The sequence below is a fragment of the Syngnathus leptorhynchus genome, chromosome 21 (assembly GCF_054491065.1).
Source record: "Syngnathus leptorhynchus isolate UIUO chromosome 21, UIUO_Slep, whole genome shotgun sequence".
Taxonomy (NCBI): Eukaryota; Metazoa; Chordata; class Actinopteri; order Syngnathiformes; family Syngnathidae; genus Syngnathus; species Syngnathus leptorhynchus.
Genome location: NC_141215.1, coordinates 3,953,307 through 3,976,221, shown reverse-complemented (window position 1 = coordinate 3,976,221; position 22,915 = coordinate 3,953,307). Strand labels below are relative to the sequence as shown.

Genomic DNA, 22,915 nt, shown 5'->3' with positions numbered 1-22,915 from the left:
CCAGGACCTGCGTCAGTACCTCTCCAACCTAGCCGAGCGCTGTAACTCCGAGAGCACAGACACGAAGCTCCCCACCGTGGTCATTCTAGACAACCTCCACCACATTAGTTCCCTCAGTGACATATTCAATGGCTTCCTCAACTGCAAGTACCACAAATGGTAGGTTGGTAAGGATGGGAACCCAAACTTGAATTCATTTTAACACCTGATAACATTTTTGTCTACTTTAGCCCCTATGTCATTGGTACCATGAACCAAGGCGTGTCCTCCTCTCCCAACCTTGAGCTCCATCACAACTTCAGGTTTGTCACCAAACGACATACCTCAATCAGTGAATAAGTTAATAACCGGTTGACCCCGCCCCCTCTGCCTCGACTCACAGGTGGGTGCTGTGCACCAACCACACGGAACCCGTCAAGGGCTTCCTGGGCCGCTACCTGCGGCGGAAGCTGATCGAAACGGAGATCCATAAAAACGTGCGTAGCAACGACCTCATTAAGATCATCGATTGGATTCCCAAGACGTGGCAGCACCTCAACGGCTTCCTGGAGGCCCACAGCTCCTCCGACGTCACCATAGGTCAGACCCGCAATGTCTATTTGAACGCCATCGAAAAATAGAAGGCTTTGAATGATTTGGAATGACCCGCACAGGTCCTCGACTCTTCCTGTCATGTCCCATGGATGTGGAGGGGTCCCGGGTGTGGTTCACCGACTTGTGGAACTACTCCCTGGTGCCCTACCTTCTGGAAGCTGTCCGAGAAGGACTTCAGGTAAGAAGGACATTTCAAATGAAAGTACGTCACATAGGAAGCCATTTTGTTTATTTCAATCGGCAGCTTTACGGAAAGCGGGCGGCGTGGGAAGATCCGTCCAAGTGGGTGTGCGACACATACCCGTGGCACGCCGCCGCCCTCGTGCAGCAGCATTTGCAACAGGACGGCCAGTCATTGCTGCAGCTCAGACCCGAGGACGTGGGCTACGACGGTTACAGCTCGTCCAAGGAAGGGGCGTCATCCAAGCAGGTGTCCCAGAGCGACACCGAGGGAGACCCCCTGGTAGGAGACGTCGGTGGGCAATTCAAGACGTCGTCCTACTCGACAATCAACCACGAATTTATTTTACAGATGAACATGCTGCTGAGGCTGCAGGAGGCGGCCAACTACTCCAGCGCGCAGAGCTGCGACAGCGACAGCGCCAGTCACCATGACGACCAGCTGGACTCGTCGCTGGAATCGACGTTATGAGCTACGCCAGGCTAACCGGACACGCCCATAGTGCAAATACATGATAAGTTGTATGGATTTGTTCCAAAAAACGGTTTTACGTTCAACACATTTGGATAGAACAAAATTCTTAAATTTAGTCCTGGGCTTTGGCGCCATCTTGTGGCCTTAATTGTAATCGTCAGCCCAATTGAAGTTCATTTCTTGCATTTTCTTCTATATAACTTCTCATCTAAGTGCACTAAGGGTCTTGTTCATCATTTATGGAATCATAAATATTCTTTCTGCGTTCGATCCCAGTTACGTGACATGTTTACAACATGAAAAAGGAGTCGGGCAGGTACTATTGTTGATGTTATTTCTTTGTTTACAAAAGTGCTTCTCACAGTCGTTTGGTTCAAAAAGCCTTCCAAAAGATTGCTCGCTTTTCCACCACGGTGGCTCCTGAAGTCAATTTAGTCCCAATTTTACACTTTATATGATGCTCTGATGATCTCCTGTGGCCATAATGGAGCTGGGCCTCACGAGTATTAATCAGCCAATCACCTCCCTGCCCACAATCGATCCTCCACATTATGCTACTGTGAAGAAAATGGATACGAGCCAACGTCTGCCAAATAATGCACGCCCGATTAAACCAGTGCACATCGGCCACCCAAACACGATGCGATGGTCGAAGAAAACACTTTAACAAGGGAACAATGATATCGGTGCTTTCTCGTTGCCTTAAGTGTGGGGAAAAAAAGGATTCGGAGAGAAGGGGGCGGAGCCTGCTTCCACCGGCTATGATGACAAGGGGTTCAAATGGATGCTTAACTATGGATGCTTTGCTTCCTGTTTCCCTTTTTAACAGGTGTAAAGTGCTAAATCATAGAGTTCATGTATGTGAATTCTAAACTGACCAATATTATAAAAAAGCTATACATATATATATATATATATAAAATTAAAAGGGTGGGTTTTTTGTTATTTTTTTTCCACCCAGTTGAGCTGGGCTCACTTGAAAAGACAGGAGCACAACCAAATGTTTTATTATGATTATTAGCATGCTTTTGAGCTTTTTAACAGGGAGAGGGCAATTGAGAAGAGATATTTACCTTTATGTAAACACAAGTATTGGACGGAAGCCATTTTCGATTGTCCTTTCTTTTAAATGCGTGGGGTTGGTTTTGCACACTCGGGCGGGTTGTAAATACTTCAGTCTCCTTGCACAGAAAATCAAACATGCATTCGCCCGGTTAATGTCACACTAACCTGCTAAAAAAAAAAAAAAAAGTAAATTATTGTTAAAAAAAAAAAAAGGCAAAAAAGTCAAACAGGTGTGCGTCTTGTGATATGTGTCGACGCAGGAGCCGCACGGTGTGTAGATAGAAAAGTGTTCTCACTACAAATCACAAAGCTGCACTTTTCCAGTACGCTCCCATCGTTGACATGACATCCGTCGGGTTTTTGTTATCGGAATCGAACCGGGCTGCCGAGGCGCCGGAACTCACTCCGCATTGTACTGTATAGAAAAACACCACAGGTGCTACTGGTCAGCCACGCCCACCCAAGATAACAAAACCTCAGGACAGTGTCACCGTCTACAATCCTACCTTTTGTCAGCTTCGGGCGCTTCTGCAGCCGGGCCTCCAAATTCCCAACTCGCTGACCCCCCGGCATGCACCATCAGATTGGGAGATGTCTCAATCCAGGCCCATAGCATTTAATCTGGTTTTGAGATGAGAACCTTCTGTCTTTTTTTTGGGTGAAACATTTTTTTTTTCTTTAATGTTTTATATTTTGTACATTTGTATGTAACATATCATGTAAATAGACAGAGACAGTGATTTAACTCATCTGGAAGATTTTGTAGTCTTTGTAAAAGCTCTAAAAAATAAATAAATGGTATTTGGTGTCACAAGCAAAAAAAAAAATAGAAAAAGCTCATCGTTTTTAAGAACACAACATTCACATTGTTTGATTGACAGCTGAAAGCTATTCGTAGGCGTGCATTTGTTGACATTTGAGCAAAGCGAACAGGCTTCCAATGACGTAGTGAATATTAATAACAAGCTAGGCGTATATATCCCCAAATAACATTTGACTTAAATTTTCATGAAGTTAATGGCCAATTTCTTATTTCGAATTTCTTAATTGTGGCCTTAAAACGGCCACAAGAGGGCGACAATACACCGCTGGGACAATAGCGATACCCCAAGAACCAGATATTTGACACAATCCATCCATCCATCCATCCATCCATCCATCCATCCATTATCTGTACCGTTTGGAAAAAAAACTTATAAAATATATATTAAAATATTATATAAATTAAATTACGAGAATAGAATAATTCATGACATCACATATTACTACCCACTACGTCATAACTGTGAACGGAAAGAAAACATGAACGTGTCATTTACTTTTATTTATTTTACTATTATTGTTTTATAGTTGTGTTTTAAAGTACATATTAGTAAAAACGAACATATTGTGCTGGTATTATTTGGCCAGGTAAATAAAAATCATCAAAAGGGAAGGACTCGTCCACCTTCGTAAAAACAGGATATTAAACAATTAATTTCAAAACAAAATATCATTGTGACGAAGTAATGTGAAGATGACTAACTTACTGTGTAAAATAAACTCTGAAAATGATCATTTTTACATCAAACTCGTAAAAATAGTAAATTCGATGGAACATGGGTTCAAGTGGAAGCCAAATTTACACACCAAAAATCTTTCATGCGCTTTTATTTTGAAAGTACATAACAGGAACTCACAAAAATTATAGTCATCATAGCAAATGAGAATCTGACACATCTGAGTTGGTGTAGCAGCATCGAGCAAGTTGTCTTAATGTGTTTTATTCGATGCTTAAACAATTCTATATTCACATATATACATATATATCTCTATATTTTTACCTTGGGGACAATAGGGGTATTATAACTACGCTCACCTGTGAATATTAAACGTCGCAGTGAATATTAAATGTCGGCTAAATGGCACTCGTCTAACACAACCCTCCTTGAGGAAGACGCGGATTTAAGAAGCATTTTCTTCTTACAAGCCATTCTCGCTATGGGTGAGTACAAAATATGTTAAATATGGCACAGTTGTACGGGTTTTCATACATAAAGACAGCTAGCTGTGCTAATGTTTACGCTGGAGTCACCTCTGCAGAAGACGAGCATACTGTACGATGATGTAATAATGTAGGTAAAGTAAACAGTGCATCACTTGGTTTGTATGAGGACATTTTGTTGACGTTTTATTCGGCTTGACTTCCCACGCATAATTGAGTCCTGCGGCGCTATGTTACCACTTTCACTTTGTCTGGAGCAGCCAAAATGCATTTATGTAACGCCACTCAACGGTGAATTGAAACTCGTCAGTTGCACCATAAAAGCTCCACACACACAAAAAAAAACAACCTTTAATATTATTTTGTGCACCTGTGAATCAATTAAGCATATTTTCAATTTAGTCATATAAGAGAAAACTTAACGAATCCAAATGTATTGCCCATAGATTGAATTTGAATCTAGCCAGCATGAACCGCAACTGATAAAAGTTAAATACAACTGAACTGGAATTAGCAAATGTTCTAGCTTCCTCATTGTAATGCAGTTTTGGTTAAGACTGTTGGTTCAATGTTCCATTTCTATTTCAAGTGGCATATAGCCACATGGTTGGATTTGTATAGGTAATTTGATGGCCGGATTATTTTGGCAGCTGACTGTGTACATTCAACGCTTTTTTTTCCTTCCAATTCAACACATTTGCATTGTTAATGGACGCTTATTCCCGACTTTCCATGCCAAATTAGCATTGAGAGCCAACTAGCAATTTGCCAGGCAAATGGAGCTTCCATTCTCTTCCCTTTTTCGAGTGGCACTTCAGTCTGGTAACAGACGTGTGTGTGTCTGTTGTGTAGTGAATCCCTGAATATTTTCGATTGTGTAACATACAAGAAGCGTGGTGTCGCTCTTTTAAAATAGCTATCTTATTATAAAACCTGAACATCATGATCAGAAGTCACGTTGTCTTGAGCGTCAGTGTATTTCTACTTGGGGAAGTTACAAGCAGGAAATTATATTCATAACCTCATGACACTGTCTGTACAAATGCACAAAACAGGTTGAAAATGAACCGAGTTATTTCCCGCGTCATCGTGTAGGTTAGCATCGAGTACGAGTTGGCGGGTGTTGCATTACCGACAGTTGCAGTCTGCTATATAGTTCCTTATTTTTATACAAGTAAATGCAAATACAGGTAAAACAATCAAAGAACTTAATATTTGCATAACCGCCACACACAGGGGGCGCTCTCTGCTTGTCTCCTGCAGACGCTGGCAGCCTTACAGCACCAGCCTACATTTTTATAGGAGGCGGATGAAAATATGGTGATGTCATCTCAATGTCTCTCTCTCTCTCTCTCTCTCTCTCTCTCTCTCTCTCTCTCTCTCTCTCTCTCTCTCTCTCTCCCCCCCTCCCTCTGTATCTTTTCCTCCTTGCAGAGTCTGTGTTTTAAATATTATGGTGCTTCTGCTGCCCAAGCTGCATGAGGTAGGTTCCCTCTCTCTCTCTCTCTCTCTCTCTCTCTCTCTTGCTCTCTCTCTCTTTCTCTCTCTCAACCACGTGCATGCTGCGTTTGTAGTCCGGCGTTCATCTGTAGTGTCAAATAGCTTTGAAATAACTCCACAGTTTGGTTAGCATGAGCGCTAACCAACGCTAATGCGAGTTGACACTCGTCACCTTTTCGTATTTTGGATTAGGAAAGACATGTTAGAATGTGTCAACATCTGTCGGCACCTGTGTTTGCTCTCCTGCTGTTACGTAAGAGGTATCGCTCTCTTGCACACACACACACACACACACAAACATTCAAATCAGTCAGCGTGCGTCACGGCACATTTTTTACCGCACATCCTCGGTAGTAGCCGAGTTCCCCGTCCTCTAAATGCCCACAAAAAAAATGCATTGTTTCGCCGCTAAGAGGATTGAAAACGTGTTTTGAGGTCATCACAGTCTCCTTGACACCTCGCCGGGTTCGGTACTTCGGTTCTTGCCATCCGGCTCATCAGCATTCCCGGCCCGCGTGTGGCTCCGGGGCGGATCGAGTGTCGCTCTTCTAAGTATTGTGTGATTTGGGATAGCACAAGGTGACACTCTGCCGGTGAAACATTAACATCATTCTCGTCGCAGTCATTCAGGGGGGAAAAAACTCTCACGCTGATAACATCTGAGATCAAATCGCAATCGCGTCTCTTCAAACTTCGTTGAAAGCCTCAAGGGTCATTTTCATCTTCTGTGTTGTCAGCGGGAAAATATTGTCAAGTCTCTGCTAAATATCACACTGTCATGATTGGAAAGTGCTCCGTAACTTCCATTTTGGATTCATGTCTGGAGAATTTACAATTTTTGGCAAAACCAAAAAAAAAAAGCGAAGCGTGGAGAGCCTTTCTAGTCTTCCCCCTTTCTCAATAATATTCTTTCTTCCCTGACCTACATGGACTGTTGCATTTACTTTCCCTCAAGCACACGCTAAACTAGGACAGACGCTTGATTTAAATGGACCAACCAATGTAAATTACCCGTCGCCGCATGTGACCAATCGTGGCCATTTTGTACCGAGCCCGAGTCGGCATGATCCACTGACTAGTCCAAGTGGTAATAGTTAAAAAACAATGACATGCCTCGATGCTCCTATAGGGGAATCGAGCACAAGGCAAACGGGGGGAAAAAGAAATCGGGATTTCCGGGGGACCAGCTGGCAGATCTTAGCAATGGTGTTGACAGTTACTGCTGTAATCATTTCCTTTTGTATTGCTTCACATCTCCTGACAGATATGCACCTATCTGAGCAACGCTGACAGGCCCCCCGGCTCAGCTTGAACATGACCATGAAGTCTTCTTCCGAGTCCCAACAGGAGACCGAGAGCACTTTGGTGAGTCCATAGACAGACACTATCATGTACATGATTTTTTTTTTTTTTTCACCATTGTGGTAAGTCTGAGTCACGACAGAGTTGGCGTTTACCTCAATCATGTGTTTCCCCCCCAAGATAAATTTATGAAGGAGCATAACTCACAATCTATTTCAAGCGCTTCCATAAAGTCCGTAACGTGACTGATGGGAGCTCGAGTCAGCGGCAGCAGCGGCACTTTTATTTCAGCTCCCATGTTTGCCGTTCTGTCCTTTCATTTCACCTCCACGGTAATCCCCCTGTAGCTTTTTTTTTTTTTTTTTTTTCCCAGTGAGTGGGAGTGCAATTATAATTGCCGATAGCTTGATAACATCAATGCATCGCTCGCTCTCTCAAGCCATCGCACAAAAAAAAAAAATACATTGTGGGATTATTGGGCTGCAGACCCAAAAACCCTTCGCCCTTGCGTTGGAGTTTCTCAGCGTGGCATGAATAATTATTACCACACTTTTTTTTCTTTTTTTTTTAAGCCGCTAATGGCTTCTGAAAGTCAAATCGGCAATGAACTGTTTCTTTTGATTGCTGACCTTTTTAAGAATTTTATCAGAGCGCCAAGGGATGCCCGCGTGCGCTTAGCGTGTCATAACCGAAACGCTCATTACGATTTGCGGCGGTACGAGATGAAGACCGCGGCACGCATTGTCACCGCCTCGCTGCTTTCTTAATGGGGTTCGGCTGTGGAAATGATGGGCTCTTGAAAAAAAAAAAAAAAAGATGAGATGAGAGCTTCTGGGAATCAAGCCAAGTTGCCTTCACACACGGACATCCACAGTTAGACACCATGGATTTATTGACACTGCAATGAGAAGGAAGATTTCGCCATCGGTACAAAAACCATGCACGTGTGTGCTCTGCCTAAAAAGTCAGCCATTAAAGCGTCCCATTTCCCCAAAAAGACCTATTTGAATGAATTTTGCCTTCAATTTTTTAACAATACCAACCAAGTCACTTTTAATGTTCGCTAGCTCAATGCTAACGCTATGCAAAAATGTGCTAAACAGGCTTTTTTTTGTTTTTAGCCATTGTTTGTGTGTTGGGTAGAAAAGAAAACACTTTTTGATGATTTATGTTTCGCTACAATTTAAAACAAGGGCGAGTTCCTTTTAAAGCTCGCGCTCCATGCTAACCGCCGCCGGGTGGTCGCGCACGTGTCTTTCGGTGGCCTGATGCGCTTCGCTTCGGTTTATTGGTGCAGAATGGGCTTCAGTCAACACGAGCGCGACGAGGCCGTCCCCCAGGACGCATTAGCGCTCCGATAACTGCCTCCATACACAAGACAAGGTCTCAATTGTGGCTTCCACTTCAGCCCTTTTATAAAACGCCCACTTCCTTGTTTGTGTGGCTGAGCCGGCGCTCAGATGATTTGTATGATGATGATGTTTGTTTGTTTTTTTTCTCGCTTCTTGAAAGAGGCAATGTTAGTTTGTGATGTCATAAATAATCCAATTAAAATGGAAGTACAGGAACAGAGCGGCCCGGTCGCGGTTGTGTTAAAAGCGTAAGAAGAAAGGCGGGGTGAGGCAACAAATGAACGCAGGAGGACGTTTAGCGAGGCTCCCCTGCCTTGTCTCCTCCCTTCACTCGATGACGGAGCTCGGTGGTAGCGCGCCGCCACGGCAACAGCAGCAGCAAGCAAGCAAGCTCACCTCGCTCCACACGGTACGCATTTCTCTTATCTGCTTCCACGAAGGGGCCCTCGGACAAAGTAGCAAACAGGAAATAGTTTTTTTTTTTTCCCTTCCTACACCTCCTTTTCTGTGTGCTCCTTATCGTAAATGGTAGCTTCATGTTGTAAATGCGACTTTGGTCGACAACTGCATACACGAGCAATTATGCTGCTGTTGCTGCTGCTCCTCCTTCTTCCAAGGTTCTGAGCAATAAATTGACCCCCATCAAGGCTATTGGCAGAAGGGACGTTTCTTAGGTGGCTTGACAGCTGAGGAAGCGTTCATCTCCAGCACAGCTTTTAAAGAGGCAGACCCAGTCGCCAAAGCTTTCATTCCATTTTGATGTTCCAGAAGCTGTTCTTTTTCTTTCTCAGGAGGACTTAGCAGAATTGTATTTGATTAAATAGCCCGGCTCCGGATCTGCCGGCAGACAGAAAACATGCGCTCTTCCTCTAGTCCCATGAGACTTTCGGGTTGAATGAAAACAAAAACACTTCTTGTCGTGTGTCAATGTAGACAAAGCTATGTTTGAGTCGCATGCTAGTCTTTCATGGGTGTTATGATGCAACGCATGTTGGGACGCCATCAACGGCTCACAGATCTTAAGTCCATTTTGCAATTTCAGACATTTCCAGAGATGTCTTTAGAAAATATTACTCACAGGCAAATATTATTTATAGTCTGTGAAATGATTAATGTCACTGCTTCAGTTCTGATTAGTTGTATGTATGTTGTATACTGCCCCCTGGTGGCCGATTCCGTTCAATATTGTTTGCGCGATCTCCCACCCAACACAATTGAATTTTAAATTGCCTCACCGACATCGTAATTATTTCCGTCCCGCCAATGTCAAAAGAAAAATAACGGGGTCACTTTCATGTAGCGTGAGCCTCCCACTTGCAGGGATGAAAGCAAATTAGTCGCCGCGTGAGGCCGCCCACATCATTTAACAACACGCACTTGTCCCCCCCTCGGTCTGAAGACAGACATGCTGAATCGCTATCGTCTAATGAAACGAAACCTGCGTGGGCGAGAGTGTCAGGTTGATAGCACCGACCTCCGGTAGCTTCTATCAGAAAATGCCGAGAGAGGATGTTTAGTATCGGGTCACAATAGGGACTCGCATTGACCTGTACAAAAAAATAAAATCATTTCACTGTCCATCGCACTTTTAATCGTGTTTACGTTTGAGTTGAACTAATGTCTTTTTTTGTCCTTTTGTTTTGTTTGTCCTTTTTGCTTCTCCTCCCTGCCATTGATCGCCGCTGCACGCAAAACGGGCCGACAACGCACGGAGGATTCCATCCCGCTCTTTTTAATCTTACTTTCCACTATACCCTTTCTCCCCCTCTTCTGTTTCCCTGCCTTCTTTCCATCCTGCTCATACTTTTTTTTTTTTTTTTTTTTTTTCTGCCCCTTCACGCCTGCTAGCACCCTGCAGAGTTGAGAGAGCCTCATGCCACCTCTGGTAAGCCGCTAACCTTAGATGGCGCAATTAATTGCTTAATGAGGGTGTGCACACTTGTGCAACCGACAGCTTCTTGACAAAGGCTGTTGTTTTTAGTTGTGTACAAATCATGACAAATGTTTACTTTGTCTGCAGCAGCGACCGTAGTGTCCGGTGATGACGCCGTCTATCTGACGCCAGGCAGGATGAGCCAGCGCCAGGTGAAGGAACGGGACAAGGACAAGGACAAGGACAAGGACAAGGAGGCGGGCCTCCAAACACCCAGCCGGGAACATCTCGCCTCTCCGTCTCCACTCAGTCCGGGCATCAGCTACAGCCACGGTATAGTCGATACTTTTCTCTGCCTGCATAAATACCATTCATTGCATGTGAATCATCACTCAAGATCTTTTATTTCTTTCTCATGCCACAATTTTACAATTTTTTTTTGGATGAAATTATGAATCTTGCATATCACTAAAACTAATTAAGAACCTTCATTCAAAAATAGAATAAAAAATATATAGCTGCTATGACTTGTAGATTTTTTTATGATTAAATAAGATAAAAATAAAATCCCGTGCCTTATATTGTTGTGTGAGTGCGCCCTCTTGTGGATCGCAAGTGGTGGTGGTTTTTAAACCACAAGATTTGCATTTTTTTTTCTTTTTTTGCCAGCACTGTAAATGACTTGACATTAAAGTCGCGACTTTAACCTAAAGTAAATATATATTAGATTATTAGTCGCATTTACTTTCATGTTCACGATTGAATAATCAGTGGAATTGTCGTGCTGAGGCATATGGCGGAAAAGTAAATGACTTGTGATGATCAAAGTGGCGAGTGGGTGTGTGCAAAATGTCCGCACATAGCTCGCACTCACCAGATGTCCCGAAATAATTATTCCGGCCTTGCTAATAAGCTTACTGACTCTTCTATGGGTTAGCATTACAATGTGTTTACAATATTTTTCCTGACATTGTTTAAAGAGAAAGTCAATTTTTTTTTTTTTTTTTTTACATCTGAATGACAGGCAATTATTATTTTGAAAAGGCTCCTTTTATTTATTTTTTAAACATGGTTAGTGGATTTATTGCATCATCACCAATCAGCAGCGGGTTCTCGGCCCGACTCTCTTCATGACTCAGCGAAGCAAAAATAAACCTTGAAAAGGTTCTTTGACGTCGCTTTCCAATGCGATTGGGTGGCTGAAGAATACCCACGGAAAGCGTAAACGTCTCATGACGACAACAAAGGCAGCAGAAGAGCAGCCGGGGTCAGCGCGGATTTAAATTCAGCTTCTGGGATTATGCCCTGTTAGCAGGGCGCTGGTTCCATCGGAAGGCCAGTCTTATCCTCGCCCTGGGCCAATCTGCTCGCCGTGTCGCTGCTTTAACCTACGACCTTAACAATCGAGCGCTCTTAAGAGGGACAAGCGGGCCACGGGGAAGCTAGTGGAAGTCGCCTTTGACGTTACAATGGCCGCGGGAACTTGGCTACGCTCGGATGGCCGGAGGCTTGTCTGGGCTGACGCCGTGTGGATCTAAAGTAAGCCAATTTGGAAACGATTCTGACGGTTTTCGTTTTACCCTCGCCTCTCGGTGTCCTCTCATAACGGCGAATGATAAGGAGGAGGCGTACTCAATGTAATTAATCATGCCATGTTGTCACGCTTGCTGTTCTTTCAGTGGGGGGGGGGGGGGGGTGTATGGTGAGATGACAGTATTGAAAAAAGCTTCTTTGTTCGAAAGCTAATCCGGGCTTTTAGCGTCCACCTGCAGCTTTTACGATCCGAGCGGACGTTACCTGCGTGTCACGGCTTGTTTTGCTCAATCTTTGGCATTGACCTGTAATCCATCGGTCACAGTGTCACGGCGAGGTCACTTATCAGTTGGCCATCTTTTTTTTTTTTTTGTTCTTTTTGATATCACATAATCTGTTGGGCAAGACAATGAATGGCAGACCTCCAAATTTAGACGTAAAAAAAGGCTCCACCCCCCCGGCGCCTCAGTTTTCCTCCCCTATCTGGAGGGGAGTGAGTAGGAGGGGCAGTGAGGTACTTGCAGTGCGACGCGTGCCTCATCGCGCGAAGGCGAGAGAGAGAGAGAGAGAGAGAGAGAGAGGGAGGGGGGAGCAGTCAGCTGAGTCAAGCATCGAGGAAATACGGCACTCCACTCTGAGCTCTTGTCTTCTCTTGTTTTGGTTGACTTGCCCGGCTCGCCGTAGGAGCGCGACCCCCCCTCGCCCATTCACCTTCTCTGGGTTTCGCAACCCCCGCCACCCCCCCTCCCCTCTCGCCGAGGGATCGCCCGCCCGCCCCCATGATGAAGGAGGAGGGCCTGCTGGGGCGTCGCCGTTTCTCCACGTGCGGCGGCACGGCCTCGCTGCGACCCCCGCACCCGGACGGACGTAAACTCATCCGCAATGCCTCCTTCGGGGGTTATAACGAGCTGTCGCCCATTTCGCTGTCAGGTGGGTGTAGGGTTAGTCGATCCGGCTTTTAGTTGTGACTCGTGAGTGACACGTGTTTGTATTTTTTAGGACAGGTGTAACTTGTGTTTGGTAGTTCCCCGCTCGGTCTATGTGTGGCTCGAATGCATACAATAATATCCGTCTTAAGTAACTTGAGGCGACTTTTCGATCGTGTCGACGGGAAACGGGATCCTCTGTTATCGCCACGGCAACCGCCCGTCGTGCTTTGTATTTACCAAAGGATGGAAGCCTCATAAAATATGTTGACACTTTAGCTTAAGGGAATTCCGTCAGCCGCTTTTGGATGGCTAACAGGCAGCCGTTTCTCGGAACGGCCGTTTTGTTCAACGCCGATTGCAATTTGTGGGTGAGTCACCTTTGTTTTTTTTTTACGCAGACTGAAAATCAATGGTCGCTCAACATTGATTGTTCCTTAGAGAGGCTATTTAACCTTTTGATGCGCAACATATCAAATATCATCATAGCAGATGATTCATTTCCCCTGCTGAGGTTTTATTTTCTCATTTTAGAATTGAATATCCCCAGGTCGTCTTTAAAAAAAAAACATTTTTTTCCTGATTCCTATGATCATTATTTTCTTTATTTAATCATTGGTGTTTTGACGTTTGGGTGATGCACACAGGCAGCAGGAATAAACCATTTAAACCTGCCAAATTATTTTTATCTTGTATGATCACACACGAAAAAAAATCTCTTGAAAATAAAAATAAGCTCAAATCTGTCCAAACTATCGCACAGTGAGAGTTTGTTTTCATTTTCCCTTTAGTGCAGCTGGCATGTTGTTGTTGTTTTTTTTCTTCCCCCAAGACATCTGCCAAAATAATAATCAAGCAGTTGGCCAAAATCCCACACAAGGCAAATTGCTGTCAATCTGTTCCTTAAAAACCTGTTGTTGTTTTTTTGTTTTGTTTGCCTCATCGTTTTGATTCCGTACCACGCTCGACTTTCAACCGATCGTCAGTATCCCCTTTAAAAAGGACAAATACGAGTAAACAAAGAAAAGGCTGATTGCAAATTGATGACGCTCGGTGCACCGCAGCATGCTTGACGCCTTCATGCCGCAGTATTACAAGACAAAAAACTTCCAACTGCCCCTCATGCCCCACTGTGCGTATTGAATATGGAGGAAGAAGATGCTGAGTCATGCCACAAGCGCCTGAATTGCCCTTGACGTCTTTACCGCAAGAGGTTGGCATGGGGATGTGCGTCAAGTGGGTGCAGATGGTCTGGCGGGATTTAAACTCGTGTGAAAACACTTTTTTTTTTTTTTTTGCCATTGCATGCATCACAACTAATATTCAAATGACCACAATGTAACGATGACAGTTTGATTTAATTTGGTGGTTTCCTTTAGTGACCACTAGGGGAAGCCCTTGCTAGTATTTACTGTGATTGACGATTTCTGTAAGCGTTGCTTGACTCTTTTTTTTTTTTTTTTGTCTTTTCGCCGTAGGTTTCGAGAGAGGGAAGGAGGACCTTTTGTCGTTGCCTTTGAAAGAGGATTCGCTTTCCATATCCAAGAGCAAGGTAACAAATTATTATTAAAATTCTAAAGGTTTTTTTTTTTTTTTGCTGTTATGGAACTTTCTGCATTCCTTCCTACGCCGGCATTTATTTTCAGCTTTCTTTAACCCGACTTAATGATCCTTTCTCATCCGAGTCTGGCTCGAGATGACTCCCGGATTGGTTTGCGTAGCTCGCTGCCAGACGCAATTCCCACAGCGACAGGAGGCCTTTGATTGGCTTGATTCAACCCGTGTGCTAATTTTGGGCTTCGGTGAAAAGCCTTTACGAGGAAAGCAAAGCGGCATAAAAAGTACAGATTGAAAGTTTAATGACGCTTTTAAATCGGATATTCTAGAAAGCAATACACAAAGTCGTGTTATTTCATTTGAATCATTTCTTATTGATTGTTCGCAGTCGGAGACCAAGCTGTACAATGGCTCAGACAAGGACGTGTCTGCGTCTGGTGGCAAGCTCACCAAGAAGGAGTCCCTCAAGGTAAAAAAAAAAAAAAAAAGAAAACACCCTTTAAATCAGCTTACACATTGTTTATCCAAACATGCTTAAGACGTCAGTCTGTTATGTACAGCCTGATGTCATACTAGGCTGACATTGGAAAAACAAGTTTCCCTATTAAGCGGGTAAATTATGACGTCATTTGATTACATTTTGTAGCTTATGGGAAAATGTGATGATGCTGTCTTTAGGTCCAAAAGAAAAATTACAGGGAAGAGAAGAAAAGGGCAACAAAAGAGCTGCTCAGCACCATCACGGATCCTTCGGTCATTGTCATGGCCGACTGGCTGAAGGTAAGTAAGCCATACTTATTTCTTTGATTCTATTAAAAATAATAATAATAATTTACACTATAAAAACGTACTTAATTTTATTTATTTATATTCTTATTATTTTATTTGTATTTTATTTTTTTAATTAGATCCGGGGAACACTGAAGAGCTGGACCAAACTGTGGTGCGTGCTCAAACCGGGCGTCCTGCTCATTTACAAGACCCACAAGAACGGCCAGTGGGTCGGCACGGTGCTGCTCAACGCCTGCGAGCTCATCGAACGACCCTCCAAGAAGGACGGCTTCTGCTTCAAGCTATTTCACCCCCTCGAGCAGTCCATCTGGGCCGTCAAGGTCAGAATATGTCCAGGCAACCCAGAAAATTGATTTCATTTTTTTTTTCCCGTTTCTTTTTTTTTATTATTATTATAAATGATAACTTTGCAGTCACCATTTTTTATAATTCGTTAGAATTTTAAATCGGAGTTGCTTTATCGACGCCTCGTGACCTGAAATCCAAAATGATCCTTTTAAAAATGTGACACATGACAAAAGGGACGACCCCATAAAACCATCCCGGATTATTACTCAGTCATAATGGCAGGATAAGAATAACGTGAGCGGTTTAAATGCAAAATGCTCTTTACGCCCAACACAAAATCCTTTGTTTCCCTTTCAATGAATTAAACAGGATGTAAATGACAAGTGCAAAACGAAGGACGCATCTGAGCGGAAAAAAAAACACACACACACACACACAAAGCATCCATTTCCACTTCAACCCACTTGTGTTTGTAGCGTTTCCTCTTGATTATTGATTAGAGCTCTCAAACACTCGAGCCATTCACTTTGTGGCAGGCTTGCTCCCCTATCAAAACATGTGCACCACTGGCTTTCCAATTAGTCTGTGTAAATAATTCAAGGTCCATTCAGGGTCCCAAAGGAGAAGCGGTGGGCTCCATCACTCAGCCCTTACCCAGCAGCCACCTCATCTTCCGTGCGGCTTCCGAATCCGATGGTAAGTCATTCCTGCTTTTCTGTCATCATTAAATCCACATGTATTAGGCGTATGTGTTATACTGCCGCCTGGTGGTCAATATGTGAGAACAGGAGGAGCAGATGAATGGCTTTTCATTTTTTAATGACAAAAAAAAAAAATGATTTGAGATATAAGTGATTTGAAATTCAACTGAGGAAGTCAACGTGGAACTATTGTAATGCTCGGCAAAAATCCCCAAAATGCAACGAGTCTCTCCCCGAGGTGCTAAAATATACAAATGGAGTTCGCACATTGTGTAACTGTCCGTGGTGCTGAAACAAGCGACAAGTTTGTGCCGTTTGTGTCCAAGATTCTGAAACATGTGAAAATGGCTGTTAATCAACACGTCGAGCGTTGATGAGATGGGAATTATGTATTCTGGTTGCATAAGTGTGCACGCCCTTATATTTATAATATGTATGTTTTTGGGTTTTTTTAGGTCGTTGCTGGATGGACGCTCTGGAACTGGCCCTGAAATGTTCCAGCCTGCTGAAACGAACCATGATCCGCGAAGGCAAGGAAGATATCAGCACGCTGGCATCCGGAGGAGAACATTCCCTCAACTTCTACAGCCTCCTACGTGCCCACAACATCCATGGATTCCAGTAAGTCCAAACAAATATCGCAATCCATTTTGTCGATTAATTCCTGCGCTTTATTTTTACCGTCTAGGTTTAACGACAGCGACCATTTGAAAGACCCGGATCTCTACTCGGACAAGTCCGACCGGGAGGGCGAACCGGACCACGAAGAGTCGGACCCGGAAGGCTTAGAGAAGAGCGAGGAGAGCGACAGCGACACGTCGGAGCGACAGGACGACTCGTACGTGGACATGGACCCCAACGAGCACGTGCGGGAAACGTCCTACTTGGAGCAATCTCACGAGGAACTTGGCGAGGTGATAAATGTTCTCCTGCTGCTGTAGGCTTGACACTTATCCACGAATTCCTCCGACTGTGTTTTGCCAGGCGGGCGAGGCTGCCCAGACGGAGACGGTGTCAGAGGAGAACAAGTCCCTCATTTGGACTCTCCTGAAACAAGTGCGACCAGGAATGGATCTGTCCAAGGTGGTTCTCCCCACATTCATCCTGGAGCCGAGGTCCTTCCTTGATAAACTCTCCGACTACTACTACCACGCCGACTTCCTGTCCCAGTAAGAACTTCCCAGGATTTATTTCTCGGTTGTTTGTTTTTGTGTTTCCATCTATTTTCTGGTTTGTTTTTTTTCACATTCAGGGCTGCGGTGGAGGAGAACGCCTACAACCGGATGAAGAAGGTGGTCAAGTGGTACATCTCTGGTTTCTACAAAAAGCCCAAGGTGCAGATTTTGAACATTAGAATTTGAATCGAGTCTTTTGGGCTAATATGCTTTTAAACTGGCAGGGCTTGAAGAAACCTTACAACCCTATTATCGGCGAAACCTACCGCTGCATGTGGCTCCACCAAAAGACCAACAGCAAGACCTTCTACATCGCAGAACAGGTAACGGCACCAAAAAAATGCAATAATACACTGCCCCCTATATGTCAACATCAGAACTTCAACTTGATTTCTTTTGGGGAATTTAATATTTCCTCATCTTTGACCTTCATCACTTCTGTTCAGGTATCCCATCATCCTCCTGTGTCAGCCTTTTATGTCAGCAACAGGAAGGATGGATTCTGCCTCAGTGGAAGCATCCTTGCCAAGTCGAAGTTCTACGGTACGCACGCAGAACTTTTAGCGATTCAGTTAGCCATTGAAATGTCTTTACCGTTTTTTGTTTTTGTTTAGGAAACTCTTTGTCGGCCATATTGGACGGCGAGGCGAGGCTCACTTTCCTCAACCGTGGAGAGGATTATGTGATGAACATGCCCTACGCTCACTGTAAAGGTCCGCGTGAAAGATTCATCCCAGTTATTGATCGCTCACATCCTTCAAAGCACTTCAAATGGAATTGTGCCCTTTTAAAACAGTGGCAGAGACATGAGGACATTTTTTTTTTGTGCCATTCTAGGCATCCTGTATGGTACCATGACTTTGGAGCTGGGTGGTCAGATCACCATTGCGTGTGAGAAGACGGGCTACAGTTCGCAGTTGGAGTTCAAACTTAAGGTGAGACCACAAAGAAGACGTTTTTTAGGTACGTTTTCGTTTAATTTTGGGATTGAAACGTTGAAACTGACATACTTCACAGCCATTCCTGGGAAGCAGCGACAGTGTCAACCAGATCTCCGGAAAGATCAAGCTCGGGAAAGAAGTGCTGGCAACTCTTGAGGGACACTGGGTAAGATCCCTCATGAGTTAGGAATAAAGATAAAATCAATAAAAGCCCCCTAGTGGTGGGAAGTAGCGATGACAGGATTTTGTTTGCAAGCTAATGGCTAATTATTGTGACGCCGCCCTCCGTTAGGACAGCGAGATCTTCATCAACGACAAGAAGACCGGAACGATGGACACGTTCTGGAACCCAACGCCGGAGCTGAGGCAGAGCCGACTCACTCGCTGCACCGTCCCGCCCGAGGAGCAGGGCGAGTTTGAATCGGAGCGGTGAGGCTTTTTCTCGTCACCCAAAAATGTATTTATGGATTTAAAAATCCAATGACCTCATTTCTCTTTCCCAGACTTTGGCAGCACGTGACGAGAGCCGTCAACAACAAGGACCAGACGGAGGCCACGAATGAAAAGTTCATCCTGGAAGAAAGTCAAAGGAAGTCAGCGCGGGAGAGGAAAGCCAAGTGCGAGGAATGGAACTCCACCCTGTTCGAGCAGGACCCCGTCACTGGAGAGTGGCATTATAAATATGCTGAGTCAGTTTTGGGCACCCACCGTCACATGACCACACCGCATATCGCCGGCGCTCATCATCGCCCTCGTCCTCTTCCGCAGCACGAGGCCGTGGGACCCCCTCAACGACCTGATCCAGTTTGAAAAAGACGGTTGTATCCAGACCAAGGTCCGACACCGCACCCCCATGGTACGTTCTGGCAGTCTTATTAGTCTGAGTAACCAGGGGTCGCGGAGGGACAATTTCAAGTGCCAGGTAGGTTTTTTTCCCCCCCGAAACATCTCGCCGCCTCAGCCATCATCTAAGCAACTTCTTTTTTTTTTTTTGTCTTCCTTTTTTTTTTTTTATTCCATTGCCTCAATCCTACTGTTTTTGCCTCTTTTTTTTTCTTGCCTTATTCTGTCTTTGTCTTTCACAAAATGGAAGTTTGTTACTCCATCTGCTTTTTCTCTGGATGGAGCATAAACATTTGCACATTTGGTCCATCCGGATGCTTTTTTTTTTTTTTTCCCCCAACCCTAACTTTTGCTGACATCTTTGCACCAAGCCATCATGTTTTATGTGAATTGCATGTGTCATCTTTTTTCTTGTTCAATCTGTGCGCAGCTTTTGTAAATTCATCTGTTTTCAGCAATGTTACATATTTGCTAAACGAGTGTGTGTGTGTGTGTGTCTTTGGTATATGTGTGTGTGTGTAGGTAACGGTGCCAAAGAGGAAACACAAAAGCGACAAACCCAAAAGCCCAGAGAGCGGCTGTTCTTCACCCGAACTTGACCGCCACGATTCCTCCGGAAGCGAACGTGAGACCCCCCCCCCTTTCGTCATCGAAGCGTATCAGGTCCAAACTGAAACGTTTTTTTTGTTTTTTTATTTTCCTCGACAACAGGACACAAGAGCAAACACAACAGCCGTCTGCGCAAAAAAGGCGCCGACCTCAGCGAACTTCAAAGTGCCATTGAATCCATAAAGCAGACACAGCAGGACATCAACAGGTGAGATTCGGCGAGGATGAGTGGACGCGCGGATGGAAATGAATTCCTTGCGTTCTTAGGAGCATCAGCGTGTTAAGGGGTCGAACGGCAAGCCGGGCCGAGGGCACCTCTTTCCTGCAACAGCGCGACTATGTCGTTATCGCCGCCCTCATCGTCCTGCAGGTGATCATCAACTACGTCTTCAAGTAGCAGAGGCGGATCAGTGTCGGTAACAGACTCCCATTTTTTTTTTATTAATTTTTTTTCCCCCCCATCCTCTTCAGTTGTCCTAAGCTTCAATCATCAAATTCACCCAAAATTAGGAAACTTTTTGAGTTTTGAGCTTCTTAAAAAAAAAAAAAAAAAGATCTACTTGCATTTATTTTGATTTCATTCCGAAATGTCGTAACCATTTCAAAGAGACTCTTGTAGATAAAGAGCACAGCCTTTTTATTTCTGACAAGAATGGAAGGACTCCATTCATTTCGAATGTCATCAACAAACTCTTGAGCCATGACTACTCTCCTCATGAAATGACCTTTCATGCTTAGATAATATATTTTTTCTATTGTATTATTTTGTTGCGTCCAAAGTGGTCCAATCTGTATTTGTTTTGTTTTTTAAGCACTTGGAAAGTGACTCCAAAAAAAACAAAAAACATCCACAGTTAAAAAAATGTTTTATTGTGGTTGGCGTACAGCTAGAAATGTGTGGTAAGCACTTTGTACAATATTTTATCTTCTCCACAAGCGCACTGGAAACGTCCAATGTTTTTCAACATCCACTCCCGAGAACTGGCTTTTACTGCCCAAGTTTTTTTTTTTTTTAACTGAATCTACAGTTTTAAGTGTTCTTAATATAGTGCAAAGCTGGCAAAATGACAAGTGAGGCTAAATATTCTGAGACTCCATCTTAAAAACTGCCTTCCTGGATTTAACTGCGAGTTAAGACAAGTGTTGTAACATTCCTTAAGTGTGTGTGCATTTTACATTTAGTGTAAAGTTCAATTTTGGTGGTGTATATATATTTTTTTTAAGCTCTTTCTGCATTCTTATGTGAGAATAAGCAGTGTTTGGCTTAGCTTGACTTGTTTTAGCTTAGCTAGCCTTTAGCTTAGTTTCAACTGAGCTCCTAAATTTAAATTTTAGAGATCAATTTTGTGGGGTAAAATTTACACAATGATACCTTTCGGATATGTGTAATGTCAATATGAGTTTCATTACGTTTAATTTATCATAGCGTTGTATCGTTTCGCTTATATTATCGGGCTGTAGCCTAAAATGTTTTTTCTGAAACAGTTAGCCACTGATGCTAGTCTTACAACTGAAATAGTGACGTTTCATTTTTGGTTTAGCTTAGCATTGCTTTTTTTTTTTTTTAGTTTATCTTTCAGTTTATCAATGTAAAATTTCTTCCAATTTTTTTCCAACTAAATTTAGCAAGCAGGTCGAAATAATCAAGTTCTCACTTTTTATGAACCGTTTTGACGATTGGACAGAAACAAACCTCGATGGCATTTTTATTTTAAAAAAAAATCTTAATTTACATTTTGAAAGGTATCAATCACGTGTTTTTCTTCACTCGTCGCTTCCAGTGCTTTTGTGCCACAGTGAATTCTAGATTAGACACTTAAAGTAGCGAGAGGAGATCAAATCTTTTTACCTGTTACTACAATCACTTTAGTAAACAAACAAACAAACAAAAATGAATCATTCCAAGCTTTGCTTAAGTAGCAGCCAGTTTCGGTGTGTAGCTAATTAGTTTGGTGTCCCGTTGACTGCGTATATTACCTAGCAGGATTTCCTCGTAACAACAAAACATTTTCTACGCATCACAATGTGTCCTATACTAATATTACTGCCATTTCTTGATTCATTAACATTCAATCGACATTCAATTAAAATTGACCGCTGTTGGAGCTCCAAATGTAAATCCAGTTTTTGAGTTCATTCTGGTTTCAATGCGTCATCTGGAACCACAGGGAGGACCGCGGAGTTTGTCATTAGCCTTGTCGACATTTACATTATCCCGTTGCCTCCGCCGTCAGCAGACTGTTAAGTAAAGACGAAAAAAAAAAAAAACTTTGGTAGCATTGTCAGGGAAGTGAGTTAACCCGGCTGGCCCGTGTGTGTCCGTTCGTCTTCTTACCGTACGTCCTCATTGCCTCGCTCATCTTAAAAATTATCCAGATGTTCGAATGTTGAGAAATACCAGTGCCTTTTTTTTTTCTTTTTTTTCCAAAGGGATGAAGATAGAACAGTAATGTTCATATAGAAAAGTTATTGTAGTTTTGCAGAGCGGACGTGCCATACAAAGCCTTAGTAACGAACCTGACTCTGCAGAGCGCCTTGCCCAAAACGAAAAGGTGTTGCCATAGTAACGCAATCACAGGTGTCCGGATACTGATCCCTGCGTAACGCCGCCACTCCTTGTCATCTCTTGTAGTCTTTTATTTATTCTTTTTATGTATTCCTGCTTAGATTTTTTGATGTTAGTTTTTTTTTTTTTATTATTATTGTTTGACATGTCCTCGTCACTGTACTTACATAGCTTCATCAGCTAAAACTCACATACATTCACATACTGTGTACCTTAATGTGTGTATTGACTGACTGTATCCTCGAGGCACTGAACATAACATCCTGGACATCTGGGGTCTCATGTAATATACCACAGAATAATGATAATTAAAAAAATAATTTAAAAATTACATTTTGTGTCTTTTCTTGTGAATAATACAAGTTTTATGATTGTCCATACAGGGAAAAAAAAAATCATCGTAAGGATATGTATGTATGTATAGACAGCAATTTATACTTTTGGCCGCTAGATGTCAGCAGAAACAAGTGATTCACAGAGTCGGCTCATGAAGGTATAATCCATGAAAATATTCTTTAAATAACGATAAACGCGGGTGCTTCCTTTTGTGTCACATTATATACAATATATATAATAACTGTCCTTTCTGTCTCACGCAGAAAATATGTCAGTAAAGTGCTTTCAAGGCCAATATTATCATAGCACTGATTAAAAAAGGT

The 22,915-nt window shown here is 43.3% G+C and overlaps 2 protein-coding genes across 8 annotated transcripts in view; both read left to right on the top strand.

Moving 5' to 3' along the window:
* The window catches only part of nav3 (neuron navigator 3), a 57,795-nt gene extending 55,260 nt beyond the window's left edge, over nt 1-2,535 (top strand). For all 3 annotated transcript variants that reach the window (XM_085902509.1, XM_085902507.1, XM_085902508.1), the window contains 6 exons: nt 5-159; nt 231-302; nt 383-579; nt 654-772; nt 839-1,057; nt 1,127-2,535. In XM_085902509.1, the coding sequence (XP_085758635.1) occupies nt 5-159; nt 231-302; nt 383-579; nt 654-772; nt 839-1,057; nt 1,127-1,246 (882 nt within the window). In that variant the 3' untranslated portion in view covers nt 1,247-2,535. The remainder of the gene's footprint in view (nt 1-4; nt 160-230; nt 303-382; nt 580-653; nt 773-838; nt 1,058-1,126) is intronic.
* A 1,488-nt stretch (nt 2,536-4,023) lies between these two features.
* osbpl8 (oxysterol binding protein-like 8) lies at nt 4,024-22,587 on the top strand. 5 transcript variants are annotated; one of them, XM_085902261.1, is made up of 25 exons: nt 4,024-4,298; nt 5,733-5,781; nt 7,063-7,163; nt 10,301-10,337; nt 10,476-10,658; nt 14,263-14,336; nt 14,730-14,810; nt 15,020-15,121; nt 15,250-15,453; nt 16,033-16,117; nt 16,578-16,743; nt 16,811-17,036; nt 17,107-17,291; nt 17,375-17,456; nt 17,522-17,620; nt 17,744-17,840; nt 17,912-18,010; nt 18,135-18,232; nt 18,315-18,404; nt 18,531-18,667; nt 18,742-18,927; nt 19,007-19,160; nt 19,604-19,706; nt 19,793-19,898; nt 19,958-22,587. In XM_085902261.1, the coding sequence occupies exons 3-25, from the start codon at nt 7,113-7,115 to the stop codon at nt 20,085-20,087; spliced, it is 2,775 nt and encodes a 924-aa protein (XP_085758387.1). In that variant the 5' UTR covers nt 4,024-4,298; nt 5,733-5,781; nt 7,063-7,112; the 3' UTR covers nt 20,088-22,587. The 5 variants fall into 5 exon arrangements, with proteins under 5 accessions (XP_085758387.1, XP_085758386.1, XP_085758385.1 ...); XM_085902260.1 differs by having other exon boundaries at nt 10,473-10,658; XM_085902259.1 differs by lacking the exons at nt 4,024-4,298; nt 5,733-5,781; nt 7,063-7,163 and adding an exon at nt 7,193-8,861 and having other exon boundaries at nt 10,473-10,658; nt 19,007-19,094.
* Nucleotides 22,588-22,915: the final 328 nt, after the last annotated feature.

Bases quoted from the DNA above. Each gene is read 5' to 3' on its own strand.
- osbpl8 (XM_085902258.1), top strand. From the start codon at position 8,730: ATGAACGCAGGAGGACGTTTAGCGAGGCTCCCCTGCCTTGTCTCCTCC. The intron at 17,037-17,106 runs GTGATAAATGTT...GTGTTTTGCCAG, and splicing joins CTCACGAGGAACTTGGCGAG to GCGGGCGAGGCTGCCCAGAC. The intron at 18,011-18,134 runs GTCCGCGTGAAA...GTGCCATTCTAG, and splicing joins GCCCTACGCTCACTGTAAAG to GCATCCTGTATGGTACCATG.